The sequence below is a fragment of the Panthera tigris genome, chromosome F3, assembly GCF_018350195.1.
Source record: "Panthera tigris isolate Pti1 chromosome F3, P.tigris_Pti1_mat1.1, whole genome shotgun sequence".
NCBI lineage: Eukaryota > Metazoa > Chordata > Mammalia > Carnivora > Felidae > Panthera > Panthera tigris.
In genome coordinates, this window is record NC_056678.1 from 2,259,640 (window position 1) to 2,275,006 (window position 15,367).

General features: G+C 47.3%; 1 protein-coding gene across 10 annotated transcripts in view; it reads right to left on the minus strand.

Annotated features, from left to right (window-relative positions):
• Positions 1 to 1,719: 1,719 nt before the first annotated feature.
• Positions 1,720 to 15,367, minus strand: part of ENAH (ENAH actin regulator) — a 137,124-nt gene continuing 123,476 nt past the window's right edge. For 5 of the 10 annotated variants that reach the window (XM_042975389.1, XM_042975393.1, XM_042975394.1 and 2 more), the window contains 3 exons: positions 9,830 to 9,908; positions 5,175 to 5,232; positions 4,221 to 4,643 (listed from right to left, as the gene is read on the minus strand). In XM_042975389.1, coding sequence (XP_042831323.1) covers positions 4,606 to 4,643; positions 5,175 to 5,232; positions 9,830 to 9,908 — 175 coding nt within the window. In that variant the 3' untranslated portion in view covers positions 4,221 to 4,605. Of the gene's footprint in view, positions 4,644 to 5,174; positions 5,233 to 9,829; positions 9,909 to 12,823; positions 12,887 to 15,367 lie in introns of all 10 variants that reach the window. The other 5 variants (XM_042975388.1, XM_042975387.1, XM_042975390.1 and 2 more) reach the window with 2 other exon arrangements.

A 15,367-nucleotide genomic window follows, 5' to 3' on the forward strand; every position in this document is an offset into this window, starting at 1 on the left:
ACCACCCGAAACTCACTGTTTTAGCACTTTCTTTTCTAATCAATCTTGGGCTTTTTTTTAATTTTGAATGTTTTGTTCTTCCAGTATCTTTAAGATATAAAAATCTCTTGATCTTCAACCATTATCTAGAAATGACATAAGGGGACCCACACAGCCCACAGACCTCCAGCAGGGCTTGGCTCATGCAAATGCCCTTTCCTGAAGGGCCATCCGCTCTAGCGTCTTCGTTTACTGTATTCAGACCCAGGAGAAAGCTACTCTGAACAGTGAATGTTCTGGGACACCTGGGGGGCTCAGTTGGCTAAGTGTCCAACTTTGACCCAGGTCAGGTCATGATCTCACAGCTCATGGGTTCGAGCCCCGTGTCGGGCTCTGTGCCGACAGCTCGGAGCCCGGAGCCTCCTTTGGTTCTGTGTCTCCCCTCTCTCTGCCCCTCCCCTGCTCACACTCTCTCTAAAAGATAAATAAACCTTAAAAAAAAATTGTTTTAAGTAAATGTCCCCCACCACATCTTTATGTACCTGCAATGGTTCTGTTCACTCAGATCCACGGGTCCTTGGACACACACTTCAAGTTCTAACTCGAAAGTATCTAAGTATAAATACTGAGTGACTGTTCAGTGGCAAGTCAGGAGTACCGAGCATCAGTACTTTCGGTGTTACTCTCGCGATCCCTTTCTCATCCCTTAAGTTCTGAGGAGACGTACAGGGACAAATTCATGTAGTAAAAACAAAAATGGCACCACAGGAACAGGTCTGCCTTCAGGAAACAAGACTACAGAGTGTCGACATAAAGGAGCCTCTAGAGAGTTCTTTCACACGGCTCACTTCATGCAATGCCATTTTCATGCTGCCAGTGACAGAGGTGACAGGATTACAAGGTGGCCACCGACAGAATGACAGCGACTCTGCGGCATTTGTCAACGGTGCTCCGTAGAGCACTTCACGATGGCACTGGAAGGAGACACAGGTCCTCAGACACACGCGTGTGGCTGTGCAAATTTAATTGGTTGTCACGTTACTTGATGTACTTTTGAGCGGGATTTGTGATTGATACATGAAGGGAAGCAAAAGTCTGAGACAGGACAGGGAGAGGGGCACCAGTGGACCGTTTGGGGACGGTGGACGCTGACAGAGGGAAAACCTGGGTCTGGCAAAACAAGAAAGCCAAGGATAGCCCGTACTTCTGATGAACACACTCAAACTGTAAAATGGCACTCAAAAATCAGTATTTCATGAAGTCAGGTAAAAAGTGTCGCTGCCTAATGAAGGTTTCGAGAAGCTGGCACACTGAGTAAATGGACACTGCAGACCAGACTTCACGGTGTCTAGAATTCAGGGCTTGCTCAGGCCCTGCTCCCTGCAAACCGCACGGGGAGACCGGACTGCGTGCGTGAGCGTCTAGGCCGCAGAACAAAACGGAGTGAAATCAAACCTTCGTCACTCTTGACTGGGAGACGCTGTGCCGACAGGGCTGAGAGGAGAGGAGAGGGGACACACAACAGTCATTCTGAACAAAAAGTACGCACGACCACATCTGTGTCTACGTTACTCAGGGTGTTCGACTTAGGGACTCTGGAGGGAACGGTGACGTGCCGTGTAAACTTTACGTGGTGAAGTCCTGGGCGTTTCGCACGGGCTTTCCACATGCAGCAGAACTTACTTCAGAGCCGACAGCCTATTTTACAGTATTATCTGAGCGTCACACACAAGCAACACGTATATACTGCAAGTTTATTTCAATCACACAAACGAAGTTAGCGTGTAGGAAATTTAAATGAAACAGTACGGTAAAAATGGCAGAGAACCGAAAAGGCTAAAGAGGAAGCACACCTAAAGCACGAGAATCCAACATTCGTTAGTGTTTCGTCCTCGGTTCCGACAGACACTTGACGCTGGCAAAGCGTGGACGAACCGCGACCGGGACAGCCGTTCCGGAGAGACCTCGGCACCGGCGGGAGGTGTGTACATTCAGTTGGTTTGCGATGGACCGCCGGCCGTTGACACAGCGCACAGGACGGATTGGTCACGGGTCAGATCACAGTGTTGAGGAAAGAAGTGCCTTCCTGTAACTAGAAAGGACCCCTGAACTGCACTCAGCTTCAGACAGCCCGTGGACTAGAGCACAAAAACCATCGTCTGACGGGGTTCCGAGGAACATCGCTCTGAGAACTTCCCGCGTGAGTTACTGAAATCTCTAACGATGACAAAACTGTCACGTAGGACAGCGGATGTGTACAGTGATTTCATCAAACGTCTTGTAAAGAACACATTTAGCAACCCGGGATAATGCAAAATGATGGAAAATGGCGTGATTCAACACTGGTTTTCTGTCATTTTACACAGATATCCTGCTAATGTTAGACCAAAAGGCACGAGACAGTTAGTGCGTAAACCGGTTCCTTTTTGAGATCTAGCGTTTTACTGCAGTCTTTTATCTCACTTTGGACCACGTGTACCCAGCATCCTATCCTACTAGAGACCAACAACCAACAAAATCAAGTGATTTCTCACCAGATTTATAGGGGACATAAGCCTTTATACCATCGAAGTGTCTGCATAACCGAAAGTACAATACTAAAGATGAAAATGCCTCCTAGTTCTTCTAGAAAACAGTACTTCAGAAGCCTGCCGCATCTTGAATGCCTTTACTACTGCCTGACCATGAAGAGGGACAGAAAACACAACCACAGACCTGAGTGAGGACAGCTCACCCATCACAGATTAATGTAAAACCGCAGTTTCTACACAAACGGGAACTACCGTAAGCAGGAAAAACCTCCCTCGTTCACACCGTCTGGAAGGGTAATGGCAAATCTGCAGCCTTTAGAAAACTATGCTATCGGCAAGCTCCGTCTTCCCAAATGAGATTACGAGATCTAGAAAGCAGATGAAAATGGATTATTTCTTCAAAACTTTAGTGAAACTTCAAATAATCAAAGATTTCAAAGCAAGTATGGCACGTAACTGAAGCATACGTCAAGACAGAGAGCCTGGAGAGTTTCTGATTTCCTAAATTTCAAAAAAAAAAAAAAAAAATCTATCATTGCAACATATAGAATGTCTCCCCTATTTTAATCTTCATGAGTTTCCAGGAGAAGGGTGTGGATTACGAACACACGCACACACACCCGAGTCGGGGTCAGCAGAGGATCTAATCCCGTCCCCCTACCCCAAGTCTCACTCTGTCACCAGAGAACTACTCAGAGCCCCTCGCCGGTCCCCGCTGCCGCGTGACTGACGCCTGTGACCTCAGTCGCTGCTGACATTGCCACTTCTTATGTTTCCACACAACACAATTCAAGAGCAGCTTTCCTGGTCAGAGCATGCACCTGAACACCTGTCCGACTGCAGGGCACCTAGGTCATAGTAACTGCCAGATTCAGGGATCAAGTTTTCGAGTCCCACAGTAGGATGTGATTCATGTGAAGCTCAGAATCATGTTTCAGACCATTGAAATTACTGAAGCTAAAATACGAACAGCTGAAGACATGATGTAAAAGATTAAGTACTTGGTTCTGCTAACATATTTACCAATTAAAGTCACAAAATATTCCTCGTCATTATTCATGCAGGTCATTGAGAAAAAAAGACAATGCAGAAATTAACTTTAAATGAAAACTTATTCCTTCCCTTCCTCCCACCCCCTACACTCTACAAAATGTTTTCCCTGGGACCAGGCCTTGAAAAGGCCACTACATATTAGTGTGACATGCATTACTGTTTGCAATTAAAAAAGCTAATTTTGTGGTGGTTGTAATTACATTATAAAAGTGTCCACATGCATAAATCTAAAAAAGGCTGAAAACCTACAGTAAATCTACAATATATTGTTTTACATTTGACCACTGGTGTGTGTTATGTAGGAGTCATAGATTTGGTAAAGCATTTTAACAATTTAGGAAGGCATCTAAATCTTTAAATTCTGGATGAATTTTATGTTGTAATCTACAAAATTGCATGAAGGCTAACTCGAGAGACTTCCTATCATTCTAAAATTCCTCAAGCCAGACAAATCATTTTTAGGACACTTTCTTATAAATATCGCCCTTTGAAAGCACATACAATTCCATTTGTTCCACGTTTTAGGATCTTAACCTCCACAGGGCTGACCTCAATTACGGAATATCACACGTGATAGGAAGACAAACCTGAGAGAAACATGTACAATACAATAGCGTAACTTGCTAAATTCTTCATCAGCACTCTCTGAAAACAAACTTCTTAAGCCTTTCTCCTCTTTATTTTAGCAATGGGTTGTGGAAAACGTGCGATTTTGTCTTGACATGAAAATATTTCAATGCACGGCGATTCTGCCTGATGGGCTTAGGATTTTCTGCATAACCGTTAAATGGGAACTCTTATCCGACCCTTCCATCCTGTTGAAAAGGTCAGAAGAAAGCAGCAAACTGGAGGGAAATCGCTGATCGCCAGAGCGACGGCATCTGAAGGCTCACAAGTGCGCCGGCTCTCCTCCTTCCGACCATCTGTATCCACTTTCTTCCCGCGGCTCACAAAACGTAGGGGCTTGTTGTTAACAGCTGTTGTTTGCAGGGCTCTTTTTTCTTCCTCCAGCTACGGTCCTGTTTCTCCTGGGCTTGCTTCTCTACGCAGAATTGGACTTGCTCAGTTCTTGCCTGATCGCTGGGTACGAGAAGGAAACGCATTGCGAGTCAATTTGATGTGGAGGGAAAGATTCATTCCTAAGAACCCTTAGCGACTGTGTTCAAGCACCCAGCAAAAAAAGATGGACTGACCTTGCACAGACCTTTGTTCTCTTAATACAAAGATGGTACTAATTCTTACGTGTGTACACACACGCACGCACGCACACTCATTCACTCGCTCTCTCCCTCTTGCGTACAACACAGAAGAGTGGATGCCGCGGGCTCAGAACAAGAGGGCAGCGGGTGGGACTAGAGGACAGGCAGGGACGGGCCAGCTCCCCTGGACTCCACACCTGAGATGTCAGGACTTCTTTACCTCGGTTTTTACAGCTTCCACTGTAAGGAGTGGGCTCTTCCCGCACCCCGAGCCACGCGAAGGGCAGGATACTATGCGAAAGTAATTGGTTTGTGCCCCCAAGCAATAAACTGGCTATTTCTTTATGTGCAGATCTTTAAAGATAGGTATTCTCAAACGGTACAGGGGCAGCAAATCTGCTGACATACTCACCATCAATGAGCTCTTCTTTTAGCTTTGTTAATTCTTTTCTCATTTCATCTAAAATGTCCTAAAATATTAGAGAAAAACAGGAATGCAGAAAAAAATTACTCCTCCAGATACTCTTGCTTGCATAAAATTCTGAGAATATATGAAGTTTGATGTACGGTTTTGCTGCCAGACCACTTATGTCTTAGAGTAGCCTCGGCAAATCATGTTTTAACAGTCTTCTCTGATTCCAGCCTAGCGAAACATGAGACGCCAGAACGCTTTCTAAAACTAAAAATAATTCTGCTGTCCAGAGAAGGGCAGGATTCAGATGATTTCTAGAAAAGACAACAGCTCTGCTTTGAACCTCGTCTTCTGGGAGCAGTCTGAGAGTTGGTGCAGAACGCAATTTCAAGGAACAGGGAAACTACACCAGACGAGCAGATCCTGGCCAAGCGGCGATCCGGTCTGAAGTACAGGAGTCCCCGGGGACCCCGCCACAGCTGCCAACTGTGTTCCGAGGACTCCGGGACTCCCCTGGCGGGCCCTCAGGGCTGCCCTACCGGGCGGACACGAGGCTGGAGGGGGCCCTGCTGGACCCGCACGGTCCGAAATGGCAGGTACCAGCCGCACGCAGCCACCGAGCACCGGAGACGTGGCCAGGCTGGGCTGAGACGCATCGCCCGTGTAAAACGCGCCAGAGTTCAAAGATTCGGCGTGAAGAAATAATGTGTGATGACGTGTAATAGCTCTTCAGTAATTTTTAAACATTGATTACATATGGAAATATAATTTAGTTCCATTAGGTTAAATAAGACATATTAAAATGAATTTCGCCACTTCACTGACTTCACACGGCTGCCAGAGATTCTCCGGCATTCACGTGACCCCTGTCACACTACGATGTAACAGTGTCGACCTGGATGCTCCTTCCTCCAGGAAAACCATTCCATCCTCAAAGATTTTGCAAAATCTCGATTTCCAAGTTGATTTTGGAATAATAGACACCCCCACCCCCTTAAAAAATGACCAAGAACGGGGTCATGTGACAACTAAAAGGGTTTTTGACAAGGCGATGCAATCTGAAAAGTAACAGCCACCCTCGGGGTGGACTAGTTCCCAGCGTGTGACCTTCTTTAACGCTGTACACTTCAGGTTCAGATTCAGCTGCTCTGTTTAAGATTCATTTTCTCAAAAGGTTTTTCAGGTTTAAAATAAGGTCGAAACTATCAGTAACTCCCCCACTTTACAATAAGGAACAAGCACAGCAGTTATCGGAACAGCCTCACAGTGTCCTTATTCCAATTAATAGGAAAACCAGCGCTAAAATCAAACCTTTCCTCTCTTCTCCTCCCCTACAGACAGCCAAGAGTGTACCACGTTCTCAAGCGTGTGCAAGTACTCTAAAGTGTTTTCAAGAAAAGAAAGTCACGTTAGATATACGGGAAAATAGGGGCTTGATCATCAATGACCTCAAGCTTCCTTTTCAAACTACCTAACTCAATTTAACTTTTCAAACAGCTTTGCAGTTTATAAAAATTAGGTTTATCTTGGGGCGCCTGGGTGGCGCAGTCGGTTAAGCGTCCGACTTCAGCCAGGTCACGATCTCGCGGTCCGTGAGTTCGAGCCCCGCGTCAGGCTCTGGGCTGATGGCTCGGAGCCTGGAGCCTGTTTCCGATTCTGTGTCTCCCTCTCTCTCTGCCCCTCCCCCGTTCATGCTCTGTCTCTCTCTGTCCCAAAAATAAATAAAAAATGTTAAAAAAAATAAAAAATAAAAAAAAAAAAAAAAAAAAAAATTAGGTTTATCTGAAACATTGTTAGTATTTCTCTCCTTAATTTGTATTTGACTTTAATTCCGAACTCCTATTACTGCAACATTATCCGTCCCTTTTTGAGCCACGAACACCTGCTAGCATTTAAAAAAAGGAGTGACGCCATGGGGAGAACAGGCTTTGAGGAAAGGTCTGGGTTCTGATCCCGACTCGAACTACGGACGGGGCCGCGGGGCTGAGCGGCGGAACTTCTCAGAACCTCCGAAGCACACGGTTGGAGTATACACGCTGTTGGACGGGCCTCCGCGAGGACCCCTAGACGGTGCCGCACCATGAGCCCGGCCAGTGCCCGGCCTGCGCGTCCGCCAGGGGGTCGGTACGAGGCCACCACGGGGCCTGGTGTGGTCACCGCTGTCAGAGGCCACCGGGTGTGCGGGGTGGGAAGGCCAAGGGGACGCTCTCGCTGTGGCTCCTCTGGGCTCAGGTGCTCCGGCTGGCCTTCCCCTTCGAATCTTTTTAACACTACCGATTTTTTAAAAACGTATTCCACCTCCTCTAGGAATAAAATCTCGGAAAGTCCACCATCTCCTCACCCGTCACTCCTTCTCCTTTCCTGCTTCTGAGCACGTCCTCGTACAATGTGTGTCCATGTACGACATGCATCCACGTACGATGCACGTCCGCGTACGACGCACATTCGGGTACAACGTACGTCTGTGTACGACGTCTCCAAAATATGGACATCTTTTTCTTTTTCATAAAGGTGGGATAACTGTTGGCACGGGTTGGTCACTGTTTTGCCAGCACGGGTGAGGGCTCACGATCCAGTATTAAATGCTCTCAACTGTGACTCCTTCATGGCCGCTGGGCGCTCCCCCACACTGTCCATCTGTATACTTCTACGATATTTTCTTAGCATAAATTCCTGGCAGTGAAATTTCTGGGTTCAAAGGTAAGATATTTATCTTGTTTTCCCAAACTGCTTTCTAGAAAACAGAGGCACCGGAGAGTGCCCGTTTCCCTCACATTCTGGACAAGGCCAGGTCTGTTGGGTCCATTTTTGCCAGTGTCCAGTGACAAGTGCAAGCCTATTCCCCTTCGCAATTATACGCCACGCACTCACGTTTAAAGTTTATATTGTGCCACTGCTGGAACTTTACATTAATGCCCTGAACCAAAAAAGTTAAGGTTTGAAAACAATACACTACTAATGCTATTTCATTTGTATAAAAATATCTAAACTCTACATTCTTTTTTTTAACTTTTCTTTACTTGAGAAAGGGAGAGAGAGAGAGAGAGGGAGGGAGGGAGAGAGAGAGAGAGACACGGAGGGAGGGGAGGGTGGAAGGGAGGGAGAGAGAGGCAGAGAGAGAGAGAGAGAGGGAGAGAGACAGAGAGACAGAGAGACAGAGGGAGGGAGGGAGGGAGGGAGAGGGAGGGAGAGAGAGGGACAGAGAGAGAGAGAGAGACGGAGGGAGAGGGAGGGAGGGAGGGAGGGAGGGAGGGAGAGAGAGAGACACGGAGGGAGGGAGGGAGGGAGGGAGGGAGGGAGGGAGGGAGGGGGAGGAGGAGAGAGAGAGACACGGAGGGAGAGAGGGAGAGAGAGGGAGAGACAGGGAGAGACAGGGAGAGAGAGGGAGAGAGAGGGAGAGAGAGGGAGGGGGAGGGAGGGAGAGGGAGGGAGAGGAGGGAGGGAGAGAGGGAGGGAGGGAGAGAGGGAGGGAGGGAGAGAGGGAGAGATAGAGGGAGAGAGGGAGAGATAGAGGGAGGGAGGAAGAGGGAGGGAGAGGGAGGGAGGGAGGGAGGGAGAGGGAGGGAGGGAGGGAGAGAGGGAGAGGAGGGAGAGGAGGGAGAGAGGGACAGAGAGAGAGAGAGACTGAGGGAGGGAGACAGAGACAGAGGGAGGGAGGGGGAGGGAGGGAGAGGGAGGGAGAGAGAGACACGGAGGGAGGGAGGGTGGAAGGGAGGGAGAGAGAGGGAGGGAGAGAGAGGGAGAGAGAGGGAGAGAGAGGGAGAGAGAGGGAGAGAGAGGGAGAGAGAGAGAGACAGAGAGAGGGAGGGAGAGGGAGGGACAGAGAGACGGAGGGAGGGAGGGAGGGAGGGAGGGAGGGAGAGGGAGGGAGAGGAAGGGAGAGGGAGGGAGAAGGAGGGAGAGGGAGGGAGACACAGAGGGAGGGAGGGAGAGAGAGGGAGAGAGAGAGACAGAGGGAGGGAGGGAGAGAGAGAGAGAGAGGGAGAGAGAGAGAGAGAGAGAGAGGGAGAGAGAGAGAGAGAGAGAGAGAGAGAGAGGGAGAGAGAGAGAGAGAGAGAGAGAGAGAGGGAGAGAGAGAGAGAGGGAGAGAAAGACAGAGGGAGGGAGAGGGAGAGAGAGGGAGGAAGGGAGAGAGAGGGAGGGAGGGAGAGGGAGAGAGAGGGAGGGAGAGGGAGAGAGAGGGAGGAAGGGAGAGGGAGGGAGAGAGATGGAGGGAGGGAGGGAGAGGGAGGGAGAGGGAAGGAAAGGGAGGGAGAGAGAGGGAGAGAGAGAGTGACGGAGGGAGGGAGAGAGAGAGAGAGAGAGAGAGAGAGAGAGAGAGAGAGAGAGAGGGAGAGAGAGAGGGAGAGAGAGATGGAGGGAGGGAGGGAGGGAGGGAGGGACAGAGAGGGAGAGAGAGGGAGAGGGAGAGAATGAATCCCAAACAGGCTCAGTGTGGTCAGCGTGGAGCCAGACACAGGACTTGAACTCACGAACTGTGAGATCACGGCCTGAACCGAGATCAAGAGTCAGACTCTCAACCGACTGAGCCACCCAGGCGCCCCTTAACTCTACATTCTTTTCAAGTGCGTTCACACTTTGTCGAACACATGCACACAAGACGGTTCTAGAAAGAAACCAGTGCGCCAGAGGCAGCTGCCAATGAGCGTGCCTACCTGCTTCAGCCTGTCGTAGTCTAGCCCCTCTGTCTGGACGCCGTTGGCACTGGGCTGCGACGAAGGTGCAGATTTTGGTCTGTACAAACAGAATTTCCAGGACAGGTAAACGACACTTAGGATGTTTAAGAAGTTCACAAAAAACTGCAAATTTACCAACCCAACACCAGATTTAAGTCCTTTTCTTAAAACACACTGTGTTAACAAGTTAATTGTCAAAGTTGCAGGACCGACTGGAACATAAAGCAGAAAGTATTTCTCACGGGGCTCAGCGTTTCCAGCCGTAAATGGTCTCAGTAAAGAGACCAGGCAACGCGATGGGACCGCGGCGCTTCTTCCGGCAGGAGCGGAGGAGCGCGTGCTCCGGGCAGGGGCTGGAGCGAGGCCGCGTGCGACACAGTCTCGTTCTTCTGAAACCGTGCGGTGCCCACTAAACGTCTGGTGAACTGACCCCTAATGTGAATCGGTTTGCAAATCCTGTGCCTTGGTTTTGGGCCGAAGAACACTTTCCTGATGAAGTTTTTACGGAGATGTCATCTGAACAGCGTGTTTCCAGCTAACTACCTCCACAAACTTTGTTCGTTTGTTCGTTCGTTCGTTCGTTTTAAAAGGAAATGCCACACAGAAGCAGACTGCCGACTAGGACTACACTTTTGGAACGCGAGGCTCTACTAAAACTTCTACGTGAAGAAGTCAGTCTTAGAAATCGGGTATTTTAAACAACAGTTTCAGTATCAAATAAACCAGTCCTGTCTCCTCTCCAACTCTGGCAACCAGAGAGAAGCCCAGGGGAAAACCTGGAGTTTTACCGGGCGTTCACCCAGGTGCTGGTTAGCCTGGTAAAGTGGCCACGCTCTGAGGGCCACACATCGATGCAGATGCAGACCAGTAGTCAAGTCACATATCATCAAGTTCGCGGAGGACCGACGTCACAAATCTGCACCAGGACTCGGTACCCATCACTTTGCGAAGCCTCTTACAAGGCTTATCATCCTCTAAACCCATAGACGCTGGTCGTGAAGATGAACTATTGAGTTACTTTGCTTTCATATCAAACATACGACTGCTTAAAAGGCTGGGAGGGAGCAAGTCGACCGATTTGGTATCATTAGGCAGCCGCCGCTCTGCCCTTACGAACAAGGGAAGTAATACCTTTCAGAGAACTCCCCTCAGTAAGCACTGAGCTGGGCCGGGGAGAAGATTTACAGGACACAGCTCCTTTCCCCTGGGAGGGGACGGGCCCCTTTACACTTCGCCGAGGGGACTGTTGAATCCCCTCGTCACCGAGGACGTGCAGATCCGCGGCAGGGAAGGCAGGGGTTCCCTGCAGAGCCCGGACTAGTGAAAACCCTTGATGGTCGACAGACACACTGTGTGCAATTCCCTTCCCCACGCTGTCTGCTCCTGCTCGCCGAGTTACACTGTTAATTCCTCTGCTTTTCTTTTACTCTTTACAGTGAAGTGGTACAACCGGCAAATTCTTTCCTCCTAAGTTCTATAATGAATATCCCCTGACATTCATATGAGTGCCTACAGCCTGCTAATTAACTGGGCAGTATGTTATGACTTTATCCGTATTTATTAAATAATACAAAACATTACACAATAAACGATTGAGGAAACATGCAATTAAGAAATTTTCATTCATGCTAACATGCAACCCACCACCACCACCACCATCACCATCACCATCACCACCCCCAGCCCCATCACCATGATAATTAACTAAAGGGGGGAACTTTTCATACTGAAGGAAAGAAGTAATCACCACTTTTTTAAAAAAAAGGTTTATCAACCTTCTATGGGGGGTGGGGGGGGGCTCTACGTGGGAAAGCGGCAAGATAATGGAGAAGAATAACAACAGAAAATCTCATTAAATGCTATTTTTTTTCTCTCTTACGTACTAGCAAATTTTCTAAGTCTTTTGGTTACAACGATTAAACCACCTCAAAAAAAAAAAAGCAGGAAAAATGATTTCACACTTGTGATATAAACATTTTATGCAGGTTTAACTGGCTGACAAACTTTAAATCTTTTCAGCATCAACAGCATGAAAATAATTTTAGCTAGTATCAATTTGGCCAAATACAATCTGATTGCAGAACTTCTAAATAACTGCCAGGGACACCCCTCTGTATACTATTTAAGTCACGTTCCCAGTAGACTTGATGTGAATTTTTAAAAACAGGTGCATATAATAACATGGGCAGATCTCGGTTATTTCTAACCCATGGATTTTCACTGAAAATTGGTAACAAAACGAGGTTTCCCAGAGGTTTTTGTGTTACCTCTGGATACCTGCCTATAAAATAAGTACTATAATATTTAAGTCCCTATTCTGCCAAATTAATTCTAAATATTGTGTAAGCACTTGAGGATTTTTAAAAATTGTCAACTTTTTAATTAAAAAATACGAAATGCGTGGTTCTCTTAACTTTAGTGATGAAAAAAAATGGTATAACAGGACTTATCCTAGAGAACAATCTGCTCGGGATGTTAGATGTCAGATTGTTAAAGACACTCAAGTACGTAGGAGACAGAGATTTTCCTCAAAGAGTAAATTTTTCGCAATTGCGGCTGTAATAAAGTCCCGTGCTCCACCGACAAACAGTAAGAAATCTTCTGCTCCACCTTTTAAAGGCTTTGTCTCCTACTTCTATGGAGAACAGCCTTTCGAAGAAAATGCACAAGCTACCAAGAGCCTGGAGAAAACACAGGGACCGAGACCCCTATCTTGGCCCTGCGGACGTGTGCACCGCTGCTGTTTACCCCCAGCCAACTCCAAAGTGATGGTAGGGGGGTGAATACTATTAACTTTTCTAATTTTAATCTCTTAGAGTTTTTAAAAAACTCGAAACAAAGCTAAATGTGAAAGGTCTGACCTTCCCACGTATCCCCCTCGTGGTGATTACCAGTCCAGGTAGAAAAAGCTCAGCCCTGCCCTGAACGTGTCAGTTAAAAGTCTCAAATCACAAAGTCACATCAGGGTGATACCTGTGTAATGAATCATAGGACCTGTTGTCAAAAACAATCTGATTTTTCCTTGGAGAATCCCGTCTATGAAGGGGAAAAACCATTTAAAGGGAAATACAATAGAAAACTTTTAAAAAGTAATTCTCATGAGGTTACCGTTTTATAGGTTTGCAGTCACAGCAAAAACAATTAAAGGAGTCCATTACCCTTCAAACAATCATTTTTTTCCAGTCCAGAAGACGGTATCTGGACACACTCTATCTACGGTCACGTGAGGTCAGTCCCTCTACTTGACGATGACTGAGGACAGAAAGGGGACAGACGCGCGCTGACCCTCTGCACAGACAGCACACACGCAGACACAGTAAAAGCTGCCCGCGCCGAGTATCGCAAGTACCAAGACCCAATAAAAACCACCGCCGCTGTAAGTATACACAGATCAACTCTTCTCAAAGAGCACGTAAACAACTTTTCTTCTACCTTGAATGTAAGATCTGTGAGCTCTTACTGAAAACCACAGGAAGAACTCACAAAGGTTCCAACGGTACATTCCAGCCACAGTCTGAAGTATTCGAACACTCTTGCTTTCCCTCTACTATCCGATGTCTTCACTCAGCGACTACAGCACAGCGCAGCACCTGGCGTGTGTCGTAAGGTATTAACCCACCTCACCACTGACGTAACTTCGACAGGGACATTCACGACAGAAAGGGGTACTTTCACTGCCCTGCAAGGGTGAGGTGCACTTAAATAAAAACGTGAAGTGGCCAATACACTGGCTCTCAGAAGGAACAGGGGAGGAAACGGGCAGAAAAGCAATACAGTCCTGAGTCTCTCAGACATACTTCTAAAAACCTCTTAGGGCTTAAAACTGCTTGTGGTGACATTTTAAGGCAGGAATCACTGGCTGGATCAAATCCATCAAAAGGTGCATGAATGGTCAGGAAACAACCGACAGTTTCACAATTTCCATTTCGGGAAAGGAGAAGCAAGCCATCCACCAGAGCAGAACACGATTACGACACACTCCTGAGGAACAGGATCCAGTGTTTGGTGACTCAACAGAAAACTCCTTTTCTTAACGTGATTTTCAGAACATTTCCTTAACTTCCTTTAGAGATCTGAAAACTTTCAAGGAATTCTTTTTAAACTTGTTTTAATGTTTATTTATTTTTGAGAGAGAGAGAAAACGAGCTGGGGAAGGACAGAGAGTCTGACTGGGGGCTCAAACTCACAAACTGTGAGATCATGACCTAAGCTGAAGTCGGACGCTTAACCGACTGAGTCCCCCAGGCGCCCCTCAAAGAGTATTTTTTCAATGAACCCAAACACATCGAGGAACCTCCTGTGTTTGGAGAACTCTCCCAGGTCCCTCCCGAGATACCCCTTCCGGTGTGGACTTGGGATTAGCTTCAGGCAAGCGCAGCAGGGAACCCTTGTCACTAAGGTGGGGACGAGGACTAGACGCGGAGAGAAGGAATTCTAGCCCGCCGCACTTCAACCTTCAACAGACACACAGGACACCACCGTTCTGGTCTCTGGGACGCACCGGATAAACTGAGCTTCAAGACGTGCTCGTGAAGAAAAGTCATGCAAACTACCAGGGACGCGCTGGAAGGCGAAGGCCCTATCAGTCAGGTTATCTGATAAACACCAATCTTTCTACTCTACTGAAAACACGGCCACAAAAGCAATTCCTGCATTTTTTCCAAAAGTCAGATACACTCATCTTTCAGTCACAGAGAAACCAGAAGATTCTATACATTGAAAAAGGCTCCGTTTCTTGGCGGAACTCACGTAATTCTGCCACCGCCCCGTCTCTGCCGGCACAGAGAGCCCAGAGAAACACACCCAATTTTACGATCAGGCTGATATGGGACAGATCAGGGGCGGGGGCGGGGGCGGGGGGTGGGGGGGTGGGGGGTGGGGGGGTGGGGGGTGGGTGTCTATCCTCGTATTTTTCCCTTTTTAGGTTTCTATCATTAGAGTCAAGTCTGCTTTTTAAGAGGCAAAAATAAGGCAAATAAGGCCAGAAAGAAAAGCCAAAAAGCTGTTTGGTCCCGAGACACATACTTTTTTCTGGAAAAAAAAAAAAACCAAAAAACAAACACCAAAAACAGAAGTCCTTTAAACTGTCTCAGAAATCAAGGGAAAGTCTCATCTATGTTCAAGACCTGTGATACAAATCAGTTATGACAACAAAACACGCCCAGCTGTTTGCTAAGACCACGCCTCGTGGCCCGGGATAAACAAGGTTAACCAGTCTTGTTTCTGGGCACTTTTTCTAAGTTGACTATAATTAAAGTTTCAACTGAGAGAGAAATCAATCTTTTTACTTCACAAATTCAGAACTTCAGGTTTTATTTTGCTCTTTCTTAAACACTAAATGAAATTTCTCTCCGGCTGCTTTTCAGTTTGAAACATAAAAGTTTCTTTCAAAACTTACATTTACAAAATGAAGGATGTCACTGAGACTAATGGGGAAATGTGACTATGTCACATCACATCATGGTTCAATGTTAACTTTCTTGCAAGCGAGAACGGTACTAGGGTTCCGCAGGAGGA